The sequence below is a fragment of the Gnatocerus cornutus genome, chromosome 1 (genome assembly GCF_029298725.1).
Source record: "Gnatocerus cornutus isolate USDA-ARS CGAHR chromosome 1, icGnaCorn1.1, whole genome shotgun sequence".
NCBI classification, from domain to species: domain Eukaryota; kingdom Metazoa; phylum Arthropoda; class Insecta; order Coleoptera; family Tenebrionidae; genus Gnatocerus; species Gnatocerus cornutus.
In genome coordinates this window covers 34,797,426-34,822,146 of record NC_142233.1, presented here as the reverse complement: position 1 = coordinate 34,822,146, position 24,721 = coordinate 34,797,426, and the positions used below count along the sequence as shown (strand labels likewise).

General features: G+C 38.5%; 7 protein-coding genes across 8 annotated transcripts; 3 read left to right on the top strand and 4 right to left on the bottom strand.

The window, feature by feature from the left end:
- Positions 1–1,269: 1,269 nt before the first annotated feature.
- Positions 1,270–3,334, bottom strand: LOC148182060 (uncharacterized). Its single transcript, XM_088049843.1, has 4 exons — positions 3,177–3,334; positions 2,752–3,130; positions 2,382–2,705; positions 1,270–2,339 (listed from the first exon to the last, which is right to left on the bottom strand). The coding sequence occupies exons 1-4, from the start codon at positions 3,278–3,280 to the stop codon at positions 1,344–1,346; spliced, it is 1,803 nt and encodes a 600-aa protein (XP_087905969.1). The 5' UTR covers positions 3,281–3,334; the 3' UTR covers positions 1,270–1,343.
- A 4,186-nt stretch (positions 3,335–7,520) lies between these two features.
- On the top strand, positions 7,521–14,984 carry LOC148182059 (uncharacterized). The gene is made up of 5 exons (XM_088040625.1): positions 7,521–7,777; positions 12,769–13,034; positions 13,089–13,449; positions 14,528–14,677; positions 14,727–14,984. Exons 2-5 carry the CDS (start codon positions 12,770–12,772, stop codon positions 14,797–14,799), a joined length of 849 nt encoding a protein of 282 aa, XP_087896751.1. The 5' UTR covers positions 7,521–7,777; position 12,769; the 3' UTR covers positions 14,800–14,984.
- Positions 14,985–15,268: 284 nt separating this feature from the next.
- Positions 15,269–16,408, bottom strand: Rab19 (RAS oncogene family member Rab19). The gene is made up of 3 exons (XM_088047991.1): positions 16,121–16,408; positions 15,736–16,077; positions 15,269–15,691 (listed from the first exon to the last, which is right to left on the bottom strand). The coding sequence occupies exons 1-3, from the start codon at positions 16,331–16,333 to the stop codon at positions 15,581–15,583; spliced, it is 666 nt and encodes a 221-aa protein (XP_087904117.1). The 5' UTR covers positions 16,334–16,408; the 3' UTR covers positions 15,269–15,580.
- Positions 16,409–16,450: 42 nt separating this feature from the next.
- On the top strand, positions 16,451–20,699 carry tst (superkiller complex helicase subunit twister). The gene is made up of 10 exons (XM_088047936.1): positions 16,451–16,661; positions 16,706–16,876; positions 16,923–17,136; positions 17,181–18,610; positions 18,655–18,933; positions 18,986–19,213; positions 19,257–19,986; positions 20,040–20,230; positions 20,275–20,409; positions 20,453–20,699. The coding sequence occupies exons 1-10, from the start codon at positions 16,659–16,661 to the stop codon at positions 20,657–20,659; spliced, it is 3,588 nt and encodes a 1,195-aa protein (XP_087904062.1). The 5' UTR covers positions 16,451–16,658; the 3' UTR covers positions 20,660–20,699.
- A 45-nt stretch (positions 20,700–20,744) lies between these two features.
- Positions 20,745–22,023, top strand: LOC148182056 (uncharacterized). The gene is made up of 2 exons (XM_088047981.1): positions 20,745–20,930; positions 20,980–22,023. Exons 1-2 carry the CDS (start codon positions 20,876–20,878, stop codon positions 21,954–21,956), a joined length of 1,032 nt encoding a protein of 343 aa, XP_087904107.1. The 5' UTR covers positions 20,745–20,875; the 3' UTR covers positions 21,957–22,023.
- rasp (protein-cysteine N-palmitoyltransferase Rasp) lies at positions 21,943–23,830 on the bottom strand. Of its 2 annotated transcripts, none has more exons than XM_088047971.1 (5): positions 23,632–23,830; positions 23,381–23,562; positions 22,793–23,335; positions 22,194–22,749; positions 21,943–22,145 (listed from the first exon to the last, which is right to left on the bottom strand). In XM_088047971.1, the coding sequence occupies exons 1-5, from the start codon at positions 23,738–23,740 to the stop codon at positions 22,039–22,041; spliced, it is 1,497 nt and encodes a 498-aa protein (XP_087904097.1). In that variant the 5' UTR covers positions 23,741–23,830; the 3' UTR covers positions 21,943–22,038. The 2 variants fall into 2 exon arrangements, with proteins under 2 accessions (XP_087904097.1, XP_087904088.1); XM_088047962.1 differs by having other exon boundaries at positions 21,943–22,149; positions 23,632–23,829.
- Positions 23,831–23,845: 15 nt separating this feature from the next.
- Positions 23,846–24,535, bottom strand: TfIIA-S (general transcription factor IIA subunit 2). Its single transcript, XM_088048016.1, has 3 exons — positions 24,449–24,535; positions 24,168–24,402; positions 23,846–24,122 (listed from the first exon to the last, which is right to left on the bottom strand). The coding sequence occupies exons 1-3, from the start codon at positions 24,518–24,520 to the stop codon at positions 24,091–24,093; spliced, it is 339 nt and encodes a 112-aa protein (XP_087904142.1). The 5' UTR covers positions 24,521–24,535; the 3' UTR covers positions 23,846–24,090.
- Between the last annotated feature and the right edge of the window lie 186 nt (positions 24,536–24,721).

The following is a 24,721-nucleotide window of genomic DNA, read 5'->3' as shown; positions in this document are numbered from 1 at the left end:
GCCAAAAACGAAAATTATCGCACAAAAGGGACCAATTTTAGAAATTTTAATTTTCAGGGTGAAGTAAAAATTTGCCACACTATATTAAAATCTGTAATTCCGGTAATTTTAGCAGCATTACAAAATGCAAATACAAATAAAATTTGGAAAGGTTACTAAAGTCCGTTTTTTTTTTTTAAATCACCAACACCGCAATTTTCCCCTCCATTACAACCGGCAACGTTGCCTATGGAGATTTTTGGTGAGAAAATAATTTCTGAAAATTAGGCAGTGTTTCCGTTAAAAACGTTTCTTTTACAGCCTGTTGGATTGCAAATCAAATGATTTAATAGTGAAAAGACTCGGCACAGCCTGAAAGGTCGTTTTGTGTAATCAAATTGTCAATTAGGCAACTAACCTATTTGATTTTATCACCAAAAAGTCACCATTGACGACGTTGCCGGTTGTAAAATGGTGGGAGAGTGCGGTGTTGGTGGTTTTTTAATAAAAAACGGACTTTATTTTTGACTTTCTTATTAACTTTGCCAAAAGTCAAATTTTAGCACAAAAGCGACGAACTTTATAAATTTTTAGTTTCGGGGTGAAGTGAAAATTTGCGACAATTTATATAAAAATATGTTATTGCGTTAATTTTGGTATTACCACAATGAAATTTGGAGGGGATGCTATTTTTGACTTTAATATTAACTCTGCTAAAGCCAAAATTATGACACAAGAGGGACACATTTTAGAAATTTTCATTTTCATGGTGAACTATAAACTTGCAGCACTTTATATTCAAATTTGTAATTCCAGTAATTTTGGCACTCACATAATAAAATTTGGAGAGATTACTATTTTTGCCTTTATCATTAACTCTCTAAAAGGCCAAAGGTATAGCACCAATGGAACGGATTTTAGGATTTTTTTATTGTTAGAGTGGAGAAAAAAATTCCGACTTTTCATATTAAAATTTATAACTTAAATCTTTTTGGCACTAGCACAATGAAATTTAAAGACGTTGCTATTTTTGACTTTATTATTAACTCTGCTAAAATCCAAAATTATTGCACAAGAGGGACTAATTTTAGAAATTTTTGTTTTCAGTTTGAAGTGAAAATTTCCGACACTACAAAAAAATTTGTCATTCCGGTAATTTTGGTCCCATTACAATGAAATTTGGAGGGGTGGTATTTTTGACGTTATTAGCAACCCTGCCGAAAACCAAAATTATAGCCCAAGAAGGACAAATTTTAGAAATTTTCAGGGTGAAAAAAGTAGGGACAGTAATTAGTCGCTTTGAGAAAAAACTTTATTTTGTAATTTAGTTTTTTATTTAACCCACCACCTCGCCGCGATACCACCTAAAATATCTTCAGACACCTCGTTTTGCTGTCGGCCACAATAACATCAAATTCTGGAGTGACGTGAATCCCGGACACCCATCCAAAACCATCGTCCCCGCCGAAAACCTTCGCCACGGTCCCATCAGGCTTAAAAATTTGCACCCTTGCATTTCCGCCGTCTCCCACAAGGATAAATCCCAAGGGATCCACAGCCACGACTTCCGCCGATCTGAACTGTCCTTTATTTTTACCCAGGGCGCCAAACTCTTGGAGTTTTTTCCCGTCCATTTGGAAGATTTTGATTCTGTGGTTGCCTGTGTCGGCCACAACGATGTTGTCTCCATGGACGGCGACTCCAGTGGGCATGTTGAGCATCGTCTTCTTGTTAACAATCCCAATGGTGGACAAGTGGTCTCCCGTCTGCGGGTTTATCACGATGAGTCTGTCGTTGCCACTGTCCGAAACGACCAACTGGTCGTTTTGCATTAGCGCGATTCCATCGGGGCTCCGCACTTTTCCAGAGCCGGTGCCCTTTTGCAGCATTTCTCTTAAGTAGTCGCCGGTCTTTGAAAAGACGTGGATGCAGTGCTTCCACTTGTCCGACACATAGATTTCCTCGCGCAGCTTGGAGAAGGCGAGACCTTGGGGGTACAGCATCTCCGGCGAGGTGAGGCGTCCCTGCAACTTCCTCCTGTCTCTATTGAGGATCAAGACAGAGTGAGTATCCGTTGCGGCGATGTAAAGAAGACTGTTATCCCACGGTGGCACCGCGACATTCGCCGGTCGGGGGCACTTCTTCCACACTAATTTCGGTACAAAAGAGCGGTTTCTGTACTGCTGACTCGCAACTTCGAACGAGTTGGGGGCGTCGTCTTCATCCCCATTGTACACCCCCTCAGTGGCTTGGTCCAAACGAAACGAATCTTTGTCGAAAATTACGCGAGCTTCCCCAAAGTGGTTCACTGAGCTAATAAGACGGGAGGTCTCACGGTGCAAATTCATGAAGCTGAAAACCTGAGAGGAACATTACGAAGGAAAGGTAACGAAAGAACTAACTTTTCCTCCACTTTTGGCCACGGAGCTGGTGGAGATCTTAGTCTTTAGGTCGTTTATCTTCGTGGAGATGTTGCCATAAGTGACGTTGCCTTCCCGGACGATTGACTCCACTTCCTTCATCGCTTTTTCTTCGTCCATCTTCAACAACTCGATCTTTTGGAGCGTGGCGTCGTGGATATTCTCTCTGAGTTGCTCACATCTGTTTTCGAAGTTCTCCAACTTGTGCCGGAGCTTCAATTTGGACTCTTCGATTTGTTGGACGAGAACCGTCAAGTTCGACTCCAGTTCAGATAAGTGGATGTTCCAACAGACGTTGCAAAAGACCTGGAATTCCACGGTGAAGTGGTGTTTAAAGGAGTGAAATCTTCACCTGCATGCAGTGTTGACAACACTGCTCTTCGCCCTGTGCGAAGATATCGCACTTCACGCAGCGATAATCAGGTTTGGGGCCGACAGGAGAGAGGTTTCCTTCCACAAGCTGCAGAACTGAATCTATGTAAAGATTCTTAGGGAGGTTGTTCAACGATTCCGCGCCTTTCTCCAAGTCGACCTTCTTCTGGCAAACGGGGCATTTCAAGGAGGTTTGGCTCTCCGGAGTTTGCTTAAGAAGGACTCTGTTGGCCGTGAAATGGGAGTGAAGACAGCTTAAGCAGAAGGTGTGCTGACAGGGGAGCATTCTCGGCTCGATCAGCTTCTCCAGACAAATCCCGCATTGTACGAGTTCCTCGATCACACCAACGGAATCTTGTCTAAAACAGAAATTTTAAGAATTCAGAACTAGACGACTTGAAGTACCTTTGAGAGCGTGGACGCCGTTTTAATCGGAGATTTCTGTGCGCAGATTTGCTTTTGGAGAAACTTTCAGTTTTGGAAACGGAAGATCTAACTACGTCGCTCATCGTGCAGGAAAAAGAATCTCGACGCAGTTTCGCAAAGTTTCGCAAAGTTTTGTCTGTTATCTTATCTGATTATTGGGAAAATCGTTTTGAAAAGACGATAAATATTGACATTCTATTGTTGTGTCAATATAAACAGATTAGTTTAATACAGATTTTGTGTTAAAATGATAAAAATAGTGAATCAAAATTTTTTTTGATTTGTTTTTTTAGATCAACAAGGAGTTATTATCGGTGATGCGTTCATTGATCGAGTTTCGAAAACAAATAAAAAAAGAAAAATCAGACAAGATTATAATTATCTAATAAATTCGTTTTTTGAGATTGAACGGGGATTACCAGAAATGATTGATCAGCGATTGTAATTTTAAAGATTTCGGTGATTTTGGCGCTCTCATACCGAAATTTGGAAAGGTGGCTATTTTGGACTTTTTTATTAACTGTGCAAAAGGTTAAAATTATAGCACAAGAGGGGCGAATTTTCGTAATTTTTATTTACTGGGTGATGTAAAAATATGCGACAATTTATAAAAAAAATTGTAATTCGGGTAATTTTGGCACTACCACAATAAGATTTGGTGAAGTTGCTATTTTTAACTTTCTTATTAACTCTGCTAAAAATCAAAATTATAGCACAAAAGGGACGGATTTTAGAAAATTTTTTATTTTCGGGGTGAAGTCAAAATTTGCGACAATTTATAGAAAAATTTGTAATTCCGGTAATTTTGGTACTATCACAATGAAATTTGGAGAGGTTGTTATTTTTGACTTTCTTATTAACTCTGCCAAAAGTCAAAATTATAGCACAAAAGGGACGAATTTTAGAAATTTTTATTTTCAAGGCAAAATATAAATTTTCGACACTTTATTTTAAAATCTGTAATTCCGCTTATTTTGGCACTAGCAGAATGAAATTTAAAGAGGTTGTTATTTTTGACTTTATTATTAACTTTGCTAAAGGCCAAAGTATAGTACAAGAGGGACGAATTTTGGAAAATTTTAGTTTCAGAAGTAAAAATTTTCGAAACTTTATATAAAAATATATAATTCCGGTAATTTTGATACTGCCACAATGAAATTTGTGCAGGTTGCTATTTTTGACTTCGTTGTTAACACTGCCAAAGGCGAAAATTATAGCATAAGAGAAACAAATTTTAGAAATTTTCATTTTTAGGATGAAAAAAAAATTAATTACAAAAAATAATTGTAATTCCGGTAATATTAGCACTATCGCAATGAAATTTGGAGAAATAACCGTTTTTGACTTTCGTATTAACTCAGTTAAAGGCCACAATTTTTGCACAAGAAAGTAAAATTTTACAAATTTTTGTTTTTATAACGAAATTTGGGAAGGGTGCCAGGAGTTGCAAGAGTCTTATGATAAATGACTTCATTAAACGTGCAGAAAGAAAATGCAATAAACATGGAACGCGGTATAAAACCATAAAATAAAGCTGATTTTACTGAGACTTAACACATTTATATGTTCTTTAAACCAATAAAAAATTAAGTAATCAAGTCTTGTTAGTCCCACTTAATTACATTTTGGGGCAAAACACGCCCAAAAATTCGGAAATCGTATCGATTTTAACTAATGTGACACCAGAGTGGAATTTTAATTCTTCTTTATAGAACACAGGATGTTGTTGCATACAATAGAGTACTTAACAATTCATTGCGTACTTTGTCAACGTGTTCCGTGAAAGCGTGATGGAAAATGTGAAAATTGAAGACATTCCAATAAAAAATATCTCATTACATTAATTTAGATATCCACAGAAAAATGCGCTTCTGACTTCTGTTGAACTACGAAATTCGCTAGGAATTTGTAAAATCCTATAAATTTCCGAGATTCCTCAGCGACAGGCTAATACGTTGATACTGAATATTTACGCGAAAAGTCTTATTTACCTCATGAATCTTGCAGCAAGACGGCGTTAACTGCAAACATGAATCCTCTTTCCAAGACCCGTTGTGTTTTTTATCGGCGCAAGATTAAGGTACAATTTAGGTCTTCTTAAATAATTGCATCATTCGACATGACCTTATGGAATGGCAGTCACTCGTAAAATTCCGTCTTTACTTTTTTGCAATATAAAACAGCTCAAACATCTCGATATCTTTTACCTATAATTAAAGATGAAGTGTCATTTCCGCGCGATCGGTCTTTTGCTCTAATTGGAACAGAGACACGTTAAAATAAGAATGCGGTTAGATGCTATTATTTTTTTAGTGGATTTTTGCGAAATGAAGTATCACTAGAGGCTTGGTTGTTTCTGGAAAGAAGTCGCACATGAACCGGTGCAGTTCTACTGACCAAGTGTCAAAGAGACCGGTTATTCTTATATAACGGAGAGGTGCTTTTATCATTTATCTTATTTCGATTTGAGTCCGAGATGAGCACATGCGGCTGTTGGAATTATCTGGAATTGTAAAGCAAGTGTTGGGCTCATTAGCAATTTTATTGGATTATCGGATCGTTAATGAAGAAATTGATTAGAATTGGAAAACTTGAAAAAGAACTTGTTGATATTTCTTCATTGCATTTTTAGTTTTTATATGGTAAAGTAGCGAAGCATTTCTGCGTATCTGTTGCTTTTTAAAATACTCAATTAACAAGCTATTAAGAAAATATAAACAAAAAGAGAATCAGAGAATATTGAAAAAAAGCTACAATACCAATTTAATAAAAATTTTCACTTTACCCTACAAATAAAAAATTTCTAAAATTTGTCCCTCTGGTGCTATAATTTTGGTTGTTAACAGAGTTAATAAGAAAGTCAAGAGTAGCAACCTCTCTAAATTTCATTGTCATAATGCCACAATTACCGGAGTTACAAATTTTTATAAAAACAGTCGGACATTTTTTTTCTCCCTAAAAATAAAGATTTCTAAAATTTGTCTCTTTTGTGCTATAATTTTAGCTTTTAACAGGGTTAATAAGAAAGTCAAAAATAGTAACTCTTCCAAGTTTCATTGTGATAGTGCTAGAATTACCGGAATTACAAATTTTAATATAAATTTCGGAAATTTTTGCTTCACCTTAAAAATAAAAATTTCTAAAATCTATGCCTATGGTCCTATAATTTTAAATTTTATCAGACTAATAAGCAAGTCAAGAATAGCAATCTCTAAAAATTTCATTGTAATAGTGCAAAAATTACCGGAATTACAAATTTTAATAAAAAGTATCGAACATTTTTTCTTCACCCTGAAAATAAAAATTTCTAAAGTTTGTTTCTTTTGTCCAATAATTTTGGCTCTTGGCAGAATTAATAATAAAGTCAAAAATAATATTCTCTTAAAATTTAGTTGTATTAGTGCCAAAATTACCGGAATTTACAAATTTTAATAGAAAGAGTCAGAAATTTCCATTTCACCATGAAAAAAAAAATCTAAAATGCGTCCTTCTGTTACTATAATTTTGGCCTTTGGCAGAGTTAATAAGAAAGACAAAATTAGCAATCTTCCTAAATTTTTATAGTCATGGTGCCCAAATTACTGGAATTACAAATTTTTTCTTTCCGTTGTAAATAAAAATTTCTAAAATTTGCTTCAACCTGAAAATAAAAATTTCCAAAATCCGTCCCTCTGGTGTTATAATTTTGACTTTTGGCGGAGTTAATGAGCAAGTTAGAAATAGTAATCCCTCTAAATTTCGTTGCGATAGTGCTAAATTTACTTTAATTTAATTTAATTTAATTTGTCTCTCTTGTGCTAGAATTTTGGCCTTTGGCAGAGTTAATAAGAAAGACAAAAATAGCAATCTTTCCACTTTTTGTAGTGTCAGTGAAAAAAATCACCCTAATTACAAATTTTTATATAAAGTGCCGAAAATTTTTACTTCACTCTGAAAATAAAAATTTGTAAAATCCGTCCCAGTACTGCTATAATTTTGACTTTTGGCAGAGTTAATAAGAATGTCAAAAATAGCAATCTTTTCAAATTTCATTGTGAAAGAGCCAAAGCTAGGGGAACTACAGATTTTAATAAAAATCTTAAAAATTAAAATTTCTGCCAGAAAGAAAGAATTCTTTCTATAACTGCCCCCAACATGCATAAAACCCCACAAAAACCTCCAAACTAAACAAACTGAAAGTAAATTTCATCTCCCATCTCCCCATCCCATCTCAAATTTCCCGTTGAAATCGCACAAAAAACCTCCACAAGTGATCTACTTTATCTGCCAGCCCTGAAGCTAGGACACTAGTTCAGTAAGTTCAGCAGACGACGTCCTGAAACTGTGACGTTGGTCAGGACAGAGCTTGCACAAGAATTGGCCATCGTACGCCACGGACTCGGTCAGCGAAGTAGAGAGTGAGTCGCATTCGCACGCGAATAATCCTCGGGAAAGCACCAGCACCAGACAGTTTGCAAGAGCTTAAAAGAAGTGTTGTCATTTTCGTGCTATCTGGAGGAATGACGGGGTGCAGCGGGATCGCGGACTTCTTGGACCTGTTGGACACGCCGCCGGTTTATTTTTAGAAGACTACAATTGAGGTATTTAAATTTTTACAATGTGTAGATTTTAGTTCTGAAATTTTGAGTTTTTACGATTTTGCGGTAATCAAATGAAGCTCCTGGAATGTGGCTCCGTTGTCTTGTGACAATTAGAAATTTTGACCATTTATGTTCTTGAAACATTGCGTATAAATAATTCAACGACTTTAATAGTATTCGCAAACGGTACTGTCTTATGGACAACTGTAAAAATTCTTACATCTCCAGCAGTTCTAATGTAATTACTGCCGGGATGATTTTGCCCGGATTTTTTCTACATTATACAGTTAATCGAATTAGTATCTATACTATATGCTAATCGTAAAATTATCTATGTAGATCAGGTAGTTAATAACGTGTTTATTATATTGCTATGTCAACTCGGTTATTTTGTCTAGCGAGGTCGCCAATGCGATTTTGACCGTTAGCGCCCTTATTCAACACCATCTTTCGTGGACTGAATAATCAAACACTCCATCATAATTACACCGGCGAAACCACCTAACCGATTACTAAACAATTATAAATTCTAATTGAAAGTAAACTAAATGAATTAGGTTCTAGTCCGGTGCTTCAAGTATTCAATGTATGTCTTTCAAGCGCGCATTGTTGAATTCAATATTCAGGACTAGTACGTGATATTATAATGTCAAATTCCCTTCGTGGGTGTTGTTATGCAGACAAGTACTAATATGGAACAACGTACAGTACCATTCATCAGCATAACTAAAGAAAAATGATATTTATCTCTTTGTGGGTTTACTCAAATTGTGCACTTCCTGGTACTTTTGAAATTGTTTAAAGTCGTCTGTTCTAATTACTGGGCTTTTGCAACGACAAAGACGAAAGTGGTTTGCGAGAGCTTGCGTGAGCACGTGTCGTGTGCTTTCATTCTTCAAAAAGCGTGCTAATGAGAAATCTATTGAAGATAGTTCCGCTCTTTATGGTGGAAGAAATTCACATTGTGGTTTTGTAATTGGGAAATTGGGCGGAAGGAGGATAAGCTAGTAGAGTGAAGAGAATTGAATCGTTATCTTTTGACGGATTTATCACTTTTGATTGACTTATCAGTTAGTTTTATTTATATCCGCTTCGAACTGCAAGAAGTAATGTTCCAAGTTCGCCTAACTAATTGATAATGATAAGTTATAACTTATAACATAACAGAACAAACATTTTTTTATGCTGAACACGCGATACATAATAATTAAGTGGTTACAAATTTATTCAGTTTTTTATTGACAAATATTAAATGATTTTAATGGTAACCTACTTTTGTAATTAGCAGTTTTAAAGACACTTTTTTCAGTCGATGGTATCTTCATGATAATTCTAAAGGTTTGCACGATATTTTAGATGAAAAAAAAATAGCTATTAACTGCAGATCACTGATGTGTGATGTGGGTCAAAAAAATCTGAAATTAGTCCCTGTAAATTTTGTCTCTCTTGTGCTATAATTTTTGCCTTTGGTAGAGTTAATAATAAAGTCAAAGATAAAACCGTCTCTAAATTTTATTGTAATAGTGCCAAAATTACCGGAATTACGAATTTTTAGATAAGGAATCGAAAATTTTCACTTTACCCTAAAAATAAAAATTTCTAAAATTTGTCTTTTTTGTGCTATAATTGTAACTTTTGGCAGAATTAATAATAAAGTTAAAAATAGCAATCTTTCCAAATTACACTGGGATAGTGCTAAAATTACCGGAATTACAAATTTTAATATAAAATCTTGGAAATTTTGAGTTCACCCTGAAAATATATTTTTTTAAATTTGTTCCTTTTGTGCTATAATTTTGACTTTTGGCAGAGTTAATAAGAATGTCAAAAATAGCAACCTCTTTAAATTTCATTGTGATAGTGCCAAATTTACCAGATTTAGAAATTTTTACATAAAAAGTCGGCAATTTTCACTTTACCCTAAAAATAAAAAATTCTAAAAGTTGTCCCTCTTGTGCTATAATTTGGGTATTTGTCAGAGATAATAATAAAGTCAGAAATACCAACCCCTTTAAATTTCATAGAGATAGTGCCAAAATTACCGGAATTACAAATTTTTATATAAAGAGTCGGAAATTTTTACTTTACCCTGAAAATTCCCTCTTGTGCTAACATTTTGATATTTGGCAGAGATAATATTAAAGTCAAATATGGCAACTCCTTCAAATTTCATTATAATAGTACCAAAATTAACGGATTTACAATTTTTTTCTATTCGACAATTTGTCACTTCATATAAAAAACTTCATATATTGTTGACATGACCCGATAAGTCTCAAACTTGTTGTTGATATAAAACAGTCCTACCAACCCAATTTAAATTCCAAAGCCCCTTTCATAAATCGTATCACGTCCGTGTCTAAAAATGTAACTCCACCAATGCCATAAATTTTCTTTAAGTAGACAACCATAAATCAATTCATCGCCATTCATTTAACTGGAATTAAAAAACTAATATCTTATACTTAAATTACATAACTGAAATATTTATCTTCCATAATAGGCGAATAAATTTGCATAAACCGGTGTCTAGTTTAGGAAAAGCTCGCGTTCTTCGCGTATATAAATCGAATATTTGCATTTTAGTGACTTATCAAGAAAAAAAAAAGTATGTAGGTCCTCTATTAATGTGCGATAAATTTCGATCGACAAGTCGTGGAGCAAAATAGGAAAATTTTGCCAGAAACTTCCGTGTTTCTTCCACACTTCTTCTAAGAAACTAAATTTTTGACTGATGCCCCCAAAAATCTCAAGTATTTTATAATCACCCAGCACCCGTCAATCATCCTCAACTTTGACGTCATTACATCATAAACCAAATCTGGTTCAAAAATTAAACTCATGGGTGGTACCTCGAATATTTTCAGTACCAGTTTACCATAACCCGTTTCGCATCTTAACGACGAACTCGTTTGGATATTGAACCTTTTCGCAAATTGCACCTGACCGACTTTTTTGACTCGATCAAAATAAAAAAAAATACCAGGAACCACCAAGAAGTAGTTCACACCGTCGCGTGTTGCTTACATCATAATTTCGGACCGTTATGTCACAACTTTTAATTATTATCAATCGATTTTTTACGAGGAAAATGCGGATTTTCCGCGGTACACCCATTGCCCTCTTTCGGTGTTAATAACGGGTGTGCAGCCGCGTACAAAAATGGAGAAATTGGATTGGACGCATTCGACATATCGATGAGAAACGGGGCTGGGGAATTTGCAAGTGCATCGGAAGATTGCATTGATTCGGTCAAGGCTGAGGAACTTGTTTTAAATTGCGTAATCGGACGAAGTAATTAACATTGTCTTTTTGTTTATTGTATAACTCTTGGGGCGGATTTTCCACTTTATTCGTCTTCGTCAGGATTCAAAGAGAGCGAAGATCCATCTTTGGCTAACTAATCTTGATTTATTTATGACGTTTTCCGTTAGAATGTTTAACTTATTTTATAGAGACAAGAACAAGTGCGGCAGATTACTTCGCGAGCGCGATTTGTCTGAATTTGGCTCGAGGAAAGACGGTTTTGGACTAACGACCAAGTGCAGAATGTCGCTGAAACTGAGTCTCGTTAGAAATTTCTGGGGTCGTCGGAATTGGGATTTTATTGCGTTCTGGGGGGTTGCAACTCCGGAACATTAGTATTAACAAACAGATTTTTTGAACACTTTAGAGATCGTAACCTCGCCAAATTGCATTCACATAACTTAAAAACTAACAAAGATCCGAATTTTAATAAAAAAGTGTGAAATTCTTGGTTCGTCCAAAAATTAAATTTTCTAAAATATTTATTTTTTGTTCTAAAATTCTGCCTTTTGGCACAATTAATAAACTTTTTAAAAGTACTAATCTTCCAAAATTTTGTTGATATAACTTAAAAACTAACAAAAAGACAATTTTTTTTAACAAAATTTGCATATACAATACATATTTGGTTCTTTCTAAAATGAAATTGTCTAAAATCTTTATTTTTTGGTCTAAAATTTTGCCCTTTAGCACAGTTAATGAACACTTTAAAATTTCATTGTCATAACTTAAAAACTAACAAAAGTAGTACGAATTTTAATTACAAAAAGTTCAAAATATTTGGCTCATTCTAAAATAAAATTTTCTAAAATTTCTAATTTTTGCTCTAATATTTTGTTCTTTGGTGCAGTTAATGAACACTTTAAAAGTGTTAATCTTCTCAAATTTCATTATCATAACGTAAAAACTAACGAAAATAAGAATTTTAATAACAAAAAGTTGAAAATGTTTACTTCGTTCTAAAATAAAATTTTCTAAAATCTCTATTTTTTGTTCTGAAATTCTACCCTTTGGCACAGTTAATAAACTTTTTAAAAGTACTAAACTTCCAAAATTTTATTGACAATTTAAAAACTAACAAAAATACGGTTTTTTTTAACAAAAAGTTGAAAATAATTGATTCGTTCTAAAATGAAATTTTCTAAAATCTTCATTTTTTGTTCTAAATGTGTGCACTTTGCCAAAGTTAAGGAACACTCTAGAACTAATAACCTCCCAACATTTTATTGACATAGCTTGAAAACTAACAAAAATACGAATTTTAATAACAAACAGTTGAAAATTTTGGTTCGTCTTAAAATGAAATTTTCTAAAATCTCCATTTTTTTTGTTCTAAAATTCTGCCCTTTCGCACATTTAATAAATTATTTAAAAGTACCAACCTTCCAAAATTTCATTGACATAACTTAAAAACTAACAAAAATATGAATGTTTATAACAAAAAGTTGAAAAATTTGGTTCGTCCTAAAATGAAATTTTCCATTTTTTGTTCTAAAATTTTGCACTTTGGCACTGTTAATGAACACTTTAGAAATAGTAACTTCTTCAAAGTTTATAGCCATAATTGAAAAATTAACAATGATACAAATTTTATTAAAAAAGTTTAAAAAAATTAGTTGGTTTTTGATGTGCAGCATATAATCGCCTATTTGATTTGCTAAGTCTCCACGACATTGTGGTTGCAGGATGAAGATTTCAGTCCCAAGAAAACACATGTGGAGAGAAGTAAACGCCATAACACTCATCCTACTGTCTCTTTTATCCCCTGCATGCCTCTCCGAGAAAGAGATCCATTCCAGACAAAAAAGAATCCTCTGGGTAACTGCCGACGGTAGATTGGCCTTACCTCCGGGCACAACTCTAGTCATCACTCCTTCTCTTTCGTTGCCATTCGTTAGATATCCTCCCGATGGATTTTTTTCTAACATGACGGTCAGTCTGCCTTTCACGAGTAAGTTTCCTCCCTTAATTTCCACTCTTTATTTGACTCTGTGGTCACTTTCAGTTGACTTCAACAAACTGGGATTGACCGACAACGAAAACCCCTTCGGAGTGGTGCCTCCAGTGTTGGCCCGCTCCATGGGGCGAGCCGCAGGAAGCGTCTTAGCCGATTACATAGGAAGTTTGTTGGATTATAGAAAAAGAAGTCGAAGTAAGAGAGTTGCGGAAGCCCCCCAACCTCCCGAACAACACAAACACGCTTTTCACGGGGGTGAAAGAGCGCTGTTGTATGTTGTCCTCGAAGAGTTTTTAGAGAACTTTGGAATGGATGGGAAGGCGTGCTTATTGAGGGCCATCTGCGAGGTGCACGCTCATCCCTTAAGGAACTTTGGGCTCGTTGGAGAAATGCTCAAATTGTTTCTGACGTGAGTTCCAATCAAATTACGTCGCTATAAATTTAATTGAAATTAAACTCGCTCATTATGATAATCAGAGTTTAATTGAAATTAACTGCTAGTTTGTCACGTGGTGGAAGTGTCAGCTCGATGCCGGTCAATTACATTGTAATTATGTAAATTCTTCAATCGATTTCAGCGCAATCATTGCTAGGAACACTCCTTAGATTAACTTGCGAGAAAAACAGGCGTTTTTAGACGCGTTAACCTGTCTTATTAGCACTCTGTTAATGTTTTATTGATCGTTTCATTGAACAGTTATTCATCGATCATCACGCGATGATTAGAATTCGATTAATTAAAAAAGTAAGAACTAGATTCGTAAATATTTGCAAACATTTTTTAAAAATTGTTTTCTTTTTATAATTCGCTCTAAATTCTGACCAATTCTCCAAAAATTCTTTTATTTTTCTTTGATTTTTAACTTTGATCTGTTCTTTTCGATACTTTTTTAGACCTTAGAATTTATACAGGTATCCCAGAACGCCTCATCAAACCGATTTTTGTGTCGCACAAAGTTTAGGGACTTTAGTTTTTGAGTAAGACGCAGTCTAAATTGGCCAATCACAGTCCATAAATTGCTAGATATTGTTTAGTTGCTAAGTGCAATATTTAGGGACTTTATAGTTTTTGAGTTGTAATCACTTTAAATTGACCAATCACAGTCTATAAATCGCTAGATATTGTTTCGTTGCTAAGTGCAATATTTAGGGACTTTAGTTTTTGAATAAGATGCAGTTTAAATTGGCTAATCACAGTCCATAAATCCCTAGATATTGTTCCGTTGCTAAGTGCAATATTTAGGGACTTTTATAGCTTTTAAGTTGCAATCGCTTTATATTGGCCAATCACAGTCCATAAATCGCTTGACATTGTTCCGTCGCTAAGTTACCAACAAAACTTTTTCCTTGTTTTCACATTGTGCGACACAAAAATTATTTCAGATTTCGATGTAAAATTTCCCATTAAAAGAAAGTGCGAGAATTCTAAGACACCTGAATATCATCAATAATTTATAGTGAAAATATCATTATCATGAAACTTTCAGAGCAAGCAGCTCGCCATATTCAGCTCTGCTCGCCGAATACGTGGAAGCTGAAAATGCAGGTCGCGGTAAATCCGGGGGCCCTGCAGAGTGCTGGCCTTACATGAAGGACTGCCCCAAATCGCTCTTTCTCCCTTCGCATAATCACTACAGGTACTTTTTTTTAGGTTTATTTCTTCATATATTTATGATTTTTTTGTAGTGATTCGGACGAAGACAATGTGATCGAAGAAGAAAACAAAGTTACCTACGACGCGACAGTAAAAAATATGTAAAAAAAAGAAAATTAGCGATAATAGAAAACGGGTGAGACGAACTAAGTCACTGTAGAGACGATATGCTACGACTTGTACATCTTTGGCATTAATAAATGATTTGTAGAATTTTAAGCACCACGAATTGGACGATCTTGAAATATATAAGTGTACGATATTACATATTTCTGTTTATTTATTAATGAATATTACTTGTACAGTGTATAAATTTAATTATTGTAAATATAATTATTTATTTATCACAATGTTTTATTTAATGGGCACAGCTTAGTCGAGATGTGTAAAAAAAAGCAACGGTTTGGTGTAATTATGTCGTCACGTCAATTCGCAATTAAAGACGAAGCAAGGAGAAAGAAACGGGTTTTTCAAAAAAATTTCGGAAAACACTTCCGAGTCAAAGTTATCACTCGTGCGAAAATACACTAGTTTCCGGACTGGTGACGTAATGTATTACTTAAAAAAAAACAAGTTTTTATCGTAAAATTTTTATTATTAAAAGTTTTAAGTTGTTTTAAAAGTCGCTAAAATTAACATTAGGGTCTAATATATAAATACATCAAAAATTAAGATCTTTTTCAACAAATTATGTATACAATTACGTAACAAAGTTAATATCACTTTACAAATTACAGTTTTGGGGATACAGAAACCAATAAATGAGTATTAACTATCAGTTCTACCATTTAGAGAGCTTTTTTTTTTAAATCTAAATCAGTGTAAATTTTAGAAATGCAGTTATAAAACCAAATTAAGGCACAAAGTCTCGTTACTATCACACCAATTAAAATATCTTCTGAGTGCAACTACTACACTTTGACACTGCTCTACTATCACCCAATTTGACGGTATCATCATCATCATCATTACCCAACATCCCGTTGTCGTGTCGCCGCTGCAAAAATCCATGAGTACCACAAATCAAACTCAGATTCTCACCTTTAGCTCCGTGGCAAGACAGAGAAAAGCCTCTTCTATATTTGAGTTATCTTTTGCACTAGTTTCTAAGACAAATAAAACTTCCGGCATATACTGGCACATTACTTCCGCCTCTTCAAACTCCACTTCTCTCAGACTTTCCATGTCAGCTTTATTCCCAACAAGAGCTAAAAGAACAGCACTGCCAGAGTACCGCCGCACCTCCTCCACCCAACGAGCAACTGATAGAAACGACGACCGTTTTGTAATGTCGTAGACTATAATGACACCGTTGGCTGATCTGTAGTAACTTTGGGTGATTGTGCGGAACCGCTCCTGCCCTGCAGTGTCCCAAATCTGCAGCTGAAACTTTTATTAGTTTAAGGGACAAATTTTTATTCTTTACCTTGACTTTTTTCCCATCGACCATAACAGTTTTCATGGAAAAATCGACGCCTATTGTGTTGCCGTGTCTCTCGATAAACGTCCCATTCTTGAATCTTTGTACTATGCAGGTTTTTCCAGTGCCACAGTCTCCAATTAAGACGATTTTGAATAAAAAATCGAACGTGTCTTCTGCTGGGATTGCCATTAAGGTCGCGGGATTTCGAGCGGTCATTTTGGTTTAATTAGACCCGGGACTATTGTGGAATTTTCTAATATTTACCTCCCATTTCGTAGGTTATAATTAACTCGACGGAAGAACATCTGATGGCAGGGGGCGCTGACCCCGGGTCAAATTTGACACTTTTGACAAGTCGCCACCAATGTGACAAAACCAAAAACACCAGCATCTGTTGTTTGTTTGATTTAAATTTGACCGAAACGTGGAATTTCTTCAATTAATTGATAGCCCCAACGTCTCAAAGGAGTCCCTGACAACAAAAGCGTTGTTTAATTTGACTCTCTGATGGTGACAAGTGGACATAACCTCACACATCACAATGGTAAAACCCCCATTTCGATCCTCTATGCTATTCTAACGTTTCAGGAGCCCCCACCCATCTTACCCGATGTTACTGAAGAACTGAAGAGTTACCTCCTCTGCCCAGAGCGTCTCCCCATTCATAGATATGAGCGAAATCAGGAGTTTTGGCCGCGCGACACCAACATCAAAGATTTGCTCCACTACGGGCTCTCCCCCCTGAGTACCACCCTTAAAGTACTTTTTATTTTAGTCCCGAGCTTAAATAAACGATTTGATTCAGGTCCAGCGCGATCCCAATACTGGAGAAATCGTAGAGTTTCGCGAAATTCCCATTCAATCCGCGGGGGCGAACGCTAAGAACTCAATGTCGTTGAACCGCGCCCCGGCGCCCCCTTCGGAGGCTGTGAGAGGGAACGCCTCGTATATCCCGTTTTGGCCGGCGAGCTTCCCTGAGCTCAGCTCCCAGGTGACGAAACCTGACCTCCTGGACACAGGTGACAAGGAATTCCCATGTCCCTATTCTGAGGGTTTGTTTCAGAGCTCCTGACTGTTCCCCCGGGATTCTCGCGGGGAATCGTTTTCGATAGCGACGGACAAACTGTCTCAAACCAGAAAAAAACAGAGAAGGAGTTTGTTGATACCACCAAAAATGTTATTAATTTGTTAGAAATCATGAAGGAGGAGCATGGGTTTTTAGGTAGCACTCCAGACCCCCCAGTTGCCACTGAGGACGTCTCTGAGAGTTCTCCCTGCCGCGGCACCCTTCCTGAGGAAGACGAGGTTCTCCCCAACGACCCCCCTGTCTTAAATATTAGTAGCATTCCGCCTCCCAGCGAGCTAAAGAGCACCGAGTGGGCGATCCTCCTTGACACCTCTAAACCCATCAAAGACTTTAAAGAGCGAATCCCGGAAATGGCGTATAAGTTCTCGTTCGAACTCGACACATTCCAGAAGCTCGCGATTCTGCAATTAGAACAACACAATCATATTTTTGTGGCAGCCCACACCTCCGCTGGTAAAACCGTCGTGGCTGAATACGCTATCGCCTTGTCCCAGAGGCACATGACCAGGACGATTTACACGAGTCCCATCAAAGCGCTTTCGAATCAAAAGTACAGGGATTTTAAGAAGGAGTTTAAGGACGTGGGGTTGATAACTGGGGACTTCCAGATCAATCAGACTGCGGCGTGTCTTATTATGACCACCGAGATTTTACGGTCGATGCTGTATTGCGGGAGCGACATAACTCGGGATTTAGAGTACGTGATTTTCGACGAGGTTCATTATATTAACGACAGGGAAAGGGGGCACGTGTGGGAGCAAGTGCTTATCTTGCTCCCAGCGCACGTGTGCGTCGTTTTGTTGAGCGCGACGGTGCCTAACACCATCGAGTTCGCCGACTGGTTGGGGAGGACTCATCAAAGGAAAGTTTACGTTATTACGACGTACAGGAGACCCGTGCCTCTGATTCACTTTTTATACACGGGGACAGGGGGCGGATCCCGCGACAACAGATTCATGGTTTTGAACTCAGAGGGGTGGAAAATGGGAGGGTACGCCAACGCGGTGGCGTCGTTGCCTAAAATCGACCCCAAATCCTCCTACCCCCAGGCGAAACAACACTTCTTATTCACCCCCAAGCAGGAGAAAGTCCTGTGGAACGGTTTGGTTGACCATCTGAAGAGAAACAACTTGTTGCCCATCGTCGCCTTTACCTTCTCCAGAGCCAAATGCGATCAGAACGCGGAGAATTTGTTGAGTTTGGATCTGACGACCAACAAGGAGAAGGCTCAGATTCACATGTTCTTCGAGAAGTGCGTGAGGAGCTTGAAGGAGCCTGACCGCAACATCCCGCAGATTTTAAGGATGAGGAACATCTTGCACAAAGGGATCGGGGTGCATCACAGTGGGGTTTTGCCCATCATCAAGGAAATTGTGGAGATGCTCTTCCAAAAGGGGCTGATAAAGGTCTGCGCGCGCGCACTCTTATGCTGTCTAATAATGAATTTCAGTTGCTCTTCGCCACGGAGACCTTCGCCATGGGGGTGAACATGCCCGCTCGCACCGTCGTTTTCGACTCCATCACCAAACACGACGGTCAAGAACGGCGGAACTTGAAACCCGCAGAGTACATCCAAATGGCCGGACGGGCGGGCCGCCGAGGCCTCGACAGTGAAGGGACGGTCATCATTCTCTGCAAGAATAAAATTCCGAGGGTTGAGGAGCTCCAGGCGATGATGATGGGGAGTCCGAACGTCTTGCAGAGCCAATTTCGGCTCACTTACGGAATGGTACGACTCCCCAAACGTCCAAACGGGTTAGTTTCTCAACTTTTTTTCGCAGGTTTTGAGTCTTTTACGCGTGGAAAGCCTGAGCGTGGAAGGAATGATGAGCCGGAGTTTCCGGGAAGCGGACCACCAGAAGAAGATGGTGGACAAGCAACAAGAACTCGTCTCTGTGGAGAACCAAATCAAAGACCTCTGCACGCAAGAACTGAGCAGCTACCTGCAACCTCTTGTGAAGTTCTACAAAGCGGCGTCGTCTTTTCTGGATGCTAGAAACCACAGCATTGTAAGTCGAGCGAAGGTTGATTTCCGGCTTATTTTTTTTGCAGGAGAGTGTGATGTCGTCACCACAAGTCCTCAAAGTGTTAACACCCGGAAGGATTCTTTTAATCACGCACAAATCGCACGTGAATAAATTAGCGCTCCTCTTGTCAATCGTCCGCGGTAAGAAACCATCGTACAAGGTCCTCGTGCTCACCGACTCGAAAATCGAAGAAAAAAAGCACGATCTTTGGTACAAAATGGTGGGGTTGGCGCACGACGACGTCTTCACCCCTCTGGGGGCACCGGGACACTTGGTTTTGACCATCCCAGCTCAAGATATCTTTGAGATTGCGGATAAGACGGTGAAAGTCGACACGGATCTCGTCGTCAAAGACTGGGATAAGAGGCAAATTGAGCGATTTAAGAACGATCCAGTGGGACAGACTTGCCAACAGGCCATCCAGGAGCTGCACAAGTTTACCATGGCGCTCAACAAAATGCAGAGTCAGCCGTATTTACACCTCATTCAAGATTTGAAGGTGAACGATCAACAGATCCATGAGGACCTCCTGCTAGTGTACCGGTTCAAGGACATTTTGATTGACCACCTCCCCAGCACGCAGATCCCGAATTTCGAGGAGCAGTTCTCTACGGTTTTTACAAGAACGTTCTTGGAGAGGAAGCGGGACGAGTTGCAGCATTACTTATCTAGTGCCAGCCTGTCTTTGTATCCAGACTACGAAAATCGGATTGAGTTACTGCGAAGACTGAGCTATGTGGATTTGCAGAATCGAGGTAATGGATAAGTGATGTTGATGCTACAAAAGACAAATTTCTGTGGTTTTTAGTCCAGTTGAAGGGCCGCGTGGCGTGCGAAATGGGGATGAACGAGCTCCTCATCACCGAGTTGGTGCTACGCAACATTCTCACCAAACTCCAGCCGGCGGAGGTCGCGGCGCTGCTATCCGCCCTCGTGTTCTCGCCGAAGAAAGACAACAAAGAGGAAGAAGACGTGCACATCACCGAGGATCTCACCAAGGTCTTCTCACACTCCCGCAATCAATCAATAAAAATGAGTTTTAGGCGATTAAAGAAATGCAAAAGATCCACTTCGAAATCGCCAACTTGGAGATGAACCTGGACATCAAAACCGACGAGTTTCAGAACGACTTGAATTTTGCCCTCGTGGAGATCGTCTACGAGTGGGCCTCCGCTAAAGTAAGTCGCCGCGGCGTCGTTTTTTTACTACAATTTTTCGTAGCCTTTCGCTGATATCATGTGCTTGACCGACATCCAGGAGGGAATTATTGTCCGCTGCATCCAGCAGCTCAACGACACGATTTGCGACGTGCGGAACGCGGCGAGGATTATAGGGGACCCGGAACTGCAGAGTAAGATGGAGGACGCTTCCACGGCCATCAAGAGGGACATTGTGTTCGCCGCGAGCTTGTACACTAACGATTTATAGTTGAATTTTGTATCTTGAATAAAATTGAACGAAATTTGAATTTCGCGCGCTTTGGCAACGTGATGGTTCGAAGTCTAGGGGAAAAAACGACTCACTGGATTTGACAGAGAAAGTTACTAAACCGACTGGTGACATAACCTTAGTTTAAGTTTAAATGTTTGGTTTTTACAGTAAAAGTTATGCGTTTATAAACTGAATTTTTGCTGAATTCAAGTGATGACGACGACTCCTGTGGCGAAATCCAAACTGTCTTTCAAACTCAAAGCAAGAGGTTTGTACCCGTTTTAACACCTCCAGTAGCTTAAAATCGAGTCTTTTAGATGAATCTGGGCGTTCCACCCCTAACAAGGAATGCAGAGACCTGGACAACGACTATAGCCCTATTTACTTTCCAATGACTCAAGAATCAAATGAAGAGATTGATGTTTTGTGGGACTGGCACTCTCCCCAAAGCTCCCACAGGAAAAGGAGGAAGCAAAAGCTTTTACTTCCGGCCCAGTCACCGAAATACCCATTAAAAAGACACCCTTCTAACAGTAACAACCAAAACTTTGAGAAGCTGCGAAATGAACTGAAGGCTTTACAAGAGGAACTGGCGGCGCCTGATGAGAGCTTGTTGTGTGTCTCTCCGCAGCAAGAACTGGAGTTTAAAGACACTGATTTGGGGTTTGAGCCAGAATCTCAGCCAATATGTGATGAGTTTAACGATCTGTTTGATGATTCCTTAGATGAGCAACTTATTATATTCAGCCAGCAGATTGAGAACGAGAAGAAGTTGAGTCCTCCTAAAAAATGTGATACTAGCATAGATACTCTGATTGAGAAATATAGTGAGAAGAATCTAACCAGCCCCACTTCTTTGAATGAACTCCAAAAGACCACAGTTAATCTCAGGACCAAAGTCTCATTCCAGAGGACATTTTCAGCGGATAAAATTACCACGCAAACCAACGTCATTGAGACTGTTTCTGGTAAATTGGAGTTTCACAGAACCAAAAGTTTTGAGCTGGCAGGGCTCAGCACACAGAATAAAGTCTCCAGAAGTGTGATGGAAGAAATTGAGAGAAAGAGACTTGAAGCCAAGGCGAAATTGGAGGCAAAAAAGAAGAACAAGTCGCCAAATACGTGCTCCCTTGAAGAAATAGAGAAGAAGAGGCAACAGGCGTTGGCCAAACTGGAAAACAAGAGGCTGCAGGAAATGGTGGAGAAGAAGCGGCAAGAAGCTTTGAAGAAATTGCAAGAAAATCGGAAGAAGAACGCTTCTCAGGTCAAAAGTACGCTAACAACGAGACTATAATTTATTACCAAACTAAAATGTTAACATTTTTTTATATTACATAATCATTATTCCATTTATCTTTAAAAAGTGGTTATTTAGATCACCTATTTGTTCTTTTTACAAAAACGGCTTGTTTCCGATCGCAACTCCGTTGAGACTTGGCAAAAGGTGTAAATAACTCCCCACAGCACCAAACTCGACTTGAGACTATCTGAAACTTAACAATTAAGACGAGTCGTGAAAAACTAATAGTACCATTTAATATTCTCTGGGTGAAAATCCCCCCAATTTCGGTCCCAGCGAAAAAGAAAAAGTTGGAAATCACCGAGAGGGCTAAAAGTGGGCTCGCTACCACGCAAGTGACCCTCCGCATCCATTTCTCTCCAATTCTCCTAGAAATCGCGGAGTCTTCCACGTATTTCTTGTTGACCCATTGGGCGAATTGCTCACTTATTATGCTAAGGTAATTCAAAATCGACCAAATCAAAATAAAATTTTCAGTTCCGTGCCAGACGTAAACGAAGACGAAGCACATTAAACTGGAGAGGAGTCTGTTTTTCACATACGTCTTCCGCAGAGGAATGTAAATGTACCGGAGCAAGAATTTGTATAGTCCGGCGTCGAAATATTTCCACATGTCGGAGTAGAGGTGCACCCGTCCGATGCAAATAGGGAGTGTGGGAACTTGGACGTTCTCAAATTGAGAGAAGCTGTTGGCCAGGCCGTACGTCACTAAGTATTTGATGTGGAAGAACTGCCCCATGGTGTAGCCGTAGCCGTACAACGACCACGAATCGAAGGAGGAAATCCGCTGGAAAACCCAATAAAGACTTTGGATCCGTGAGGCGACTTACCTGGGGGTGGTACCCTATTGCATTTACGTAAATAAAATGCAAAAAGAACTCCGCAAACAACATCCAGAAGAGGAAACGAGCCACTTGCAGAACTAGTTTGAGAAAGCGCCCCCTTAAATTACCGGAGCTCTGGTAGCAAGACTGGAAATCCCGGAACGGTACGAAAGGCCCGCTGATAAGATACGGCAAATAAAAGCAGTACGAGAAAAACTTGATACTGTGCGACTCTTCGGGGTGCTCGGCCAAGTCTAGCGAGTAGCTCACACACCGCAGATTCATCCAATAGATGCCCACAAAAACGAAATAGTAACTCCGGGCGTCCAATCCCAGAGCCCCCCGAAAATCCTCGTCATCTCCGAACTTCTTGTACGACAGAAGCAGCAACAAACTGAGGGCGTTGGTGCCCCAAATCGTCAGTTTGTTTCGTTGTAACGCCACGAGCGAAAAGACGAAGGGTTGGAAGAGGAGGATTCCAAAGGCGAGGGGCCCCAATTCGAACAAGACGCAGATTGTTGAGATGAGGATTTGCCATAGTGGTAGGAGCTAAAAGTTCAGTTTTTTAGAAAGAAAAAAAATTGGGTGAGTTACGTGAAGGAGTTTGAATTGGCGAAGGATTTCAGAGCCGGTGGTCGAAATTATCAGCCAAATTGATTGTTTCTTGAAGAGGTGTTTCAACAAGCGCCATTCTTCGTCCACGTCGTCTTTTTTTCGGGGGATGAAGGACCAGCCGGGGCGGAAATCTGAATAGGGGTCTTGATAGTGCCGAAAATCTGAAAAGAAATTGGAAAATTTGAAGATAAAAAAAAAGTTAAGAAAGTAAACAAAGAGCTGAAACTCACATTTGTTGGTGCTCGTTGTGAAGCAATAAATTGAATACAGCACAGATCCGATCCATATTGCGGTATAAATAAAAAATTCCTTTTCGCCGATATCTCGTCTTAGAAGCATCGAATTTGGGAGTCTCGCATCATTTCCCTGCCGAATTTTAGGTTATGTTTACCTGGAAATTCCCCCCACGCCTGATTAAAATTAAGGGAATAAATAAAACTCGCATTGTTGCCAATTAAAACTTTTATTTGTTACACATGTTACAAAATTTTTTGCTTTAAGTATTTCAACATGATAACAATAGAAAAAATTCACGCCACTCAGTCTGTTTGTTATGATTGAATTAAATTGAATTTAATTCAATCACAACATGTAATAAACAGTCTCTTTAAAACACAAGAATAGCCATACACTTATACCAATTATAAATATGTACAACAAGGCGGGAAGTAAATTTATTTGGAATAAATTTACTTCTTTGAGCTCCCTTCATCACCAACACCTAAAAAACAACAGTCAGCTGGAACCCTCACTAAGAAAAACTTACTTTTTCCATCACAGGCCACAATCTTAACTTTATCAACTTTCGTAAACTCTTGCACCTCTCTAAATTCAACATCGTTCAACATGAACGTCCAGACATTGTCGCAGAAGCGATAAGTGTTGAGTTTTCCAGCTTTAAAAGTTAACCGCGACTTGACTCGAGTCGCCAGAGTCATATTTATGGACTTGTCGAATAAAAGGAGAACCTTACATGCTAGCTGCGGGGTGATTTGGCCATACTGAAAAAACCAGCGAGTAAAACAGTTTTTCGAAAATCAACAGTACCTGTATTAACTCGTCCAAACTTTCCTGCAAAGTGTGTCCAAGAGTCGTATTTCTGTACAACTGATACGACATTGCTAAGCAATGCTTCTGCGGGTAATTGCGAGTATTTGGGTGGTTACCTGCTACTTTATCTCACATAGAAGGAATCTTGAGAATTAACAAACAAAATGACAGACGTCAACATGTCAATTCGCAGGTGGTGCGGGGACGGCCAACCACGCGCACGCAAAATTCCCAAACGCGCAGCGTTGCCACATCAAACGTTCAATCTGG

Coding starts and splice junctions, on each gene's coding strand:
- TfIIA-S (XM_088048016.1), bottom strand. CDS start 24,520: ATGTCGTATCAGTTGTACAGAAATACGACTCTTGGACACACTTTGCAG. Junction 24,403..24,448: donor GTTTGGACGAGTTAATACAG/GTACTGTTGATT, acceptor TGGTTTTTTCAG/TATGGCCAAATCACCCCGCA. Junction 24,123..24,167: donor TGTGGCCTGTGATGGAAAAA/GTAAGTTTTTCT, acceptor GTTGTTTTTTAG/GTGTTGGTGATGAAGGGAGC.
- LOC148182059 (XM_088040625.1), top strand. CDS start 12,770: ATGAAGATTTCAGTCCCAAGAAAACACATGTGGAGAGAAGTAAACGCC. Junction 13,035..13,088: donor GGTCAGTCTGCCTTTCACGA/GTAAGTTTCCTC, acceptor GGTCACTTTCAG/TTGACTTCAACAAACTGGGA. Junction 13,450..14,527: donor ATGCTCAAATTGTTTCTGAC/GTGAGTTCCAAT, acceptor TGAAACTTTCAG/AGCAAGCAGCTCGCCATATT.
- Rab19 (XM_088047991.1), bottom strand. CDS start 16,333: ATGACCGCTCGAAATCCCGCGACCTTAATGGCAATCCCAGCAGAAGAC. Junction 16,078..16,120: donor TCGATGGGAAAAAAGTCAAG/GTAAAGAATAAA, acceptor TAAAAGTTTCAG/CTGCAGATTTGGGACACTGC. Junction 15,692..15,735: donor GTCTTGCCACGGAGCTAAAG/GTGAGAATCTGA, acceptor GGATTTTTGCAG/CGGCGACACGACAACGGGAT.
- tst (XM_088047936.1), top strand. Junction 18,611..18,654: donor TCCAAAAGGGGCTGATAAAG/GTCTGCGCGCGC, acceptor AATGAATTTCAG/TTGCTCTTCGCCACGGAGAC. Junction 19,214..19,256: donor ATGCTAGAAACCACAGCATT/GTAAGTCGAGCG, acceptor TTTTTTTTGCAG/GAGAGTGTGATGTCGTCACC.
- LOC148182060 (XM_088049843.1), bottom strand. CDS start 3,280: ATGAGCGACGTAGTTAGATCTTCCGTTTCCAAAACTGAAAGTTTCTCC. Junction 3,131..3,176: donor CGGCGTCCACGCTCTCAAAG/GTACTTCAAGTC, acceptor TTTCTGTTTTAG/ACAAGATTCCGTTGGTGTGA. Junction 2,706..2,751: donor GTTGTCAACACTGCATGCAG/GTGAAGATTTCA, acceptor GTGGAATTCCAG/GTCTTTTGCAACGTCTGTTG.
- LOC148182056 (XM_088047981.1), top strand. CDS start 20,876: ATGACGACGACTCCTGTGGCGAAATCCAAACTGTCTTTCAAACTCAAA. Junction 20,931..20,979: donor TTTCAAACTCAAAGCAAGAG/GTTTGTACCCGT, acceptor CGAGTCTTTTAG/ATGAATCTGGGCGTTCCACC.
- rasp (XM_088047971.1), bottom strand. CDS start 23,740: ATGCTTCTAAGACGAGATATCGGCGAAAAGGAATTTTTTATTTATACC. Junction 23,336..23,380: donor GCCAATTCAAACTCCTTCAC/GTAACTCACCCA, acceptor CTGAACTTTTAG/CTCCTACCACTATGGCAAAT. Junction 22,750..22,792: donor CAATAGGGTACCACCCCCAG/GTAAGTCGCCTC, acceptor TGGGTTTTCCAG/CGGATTTCCTCCTTCGATTC.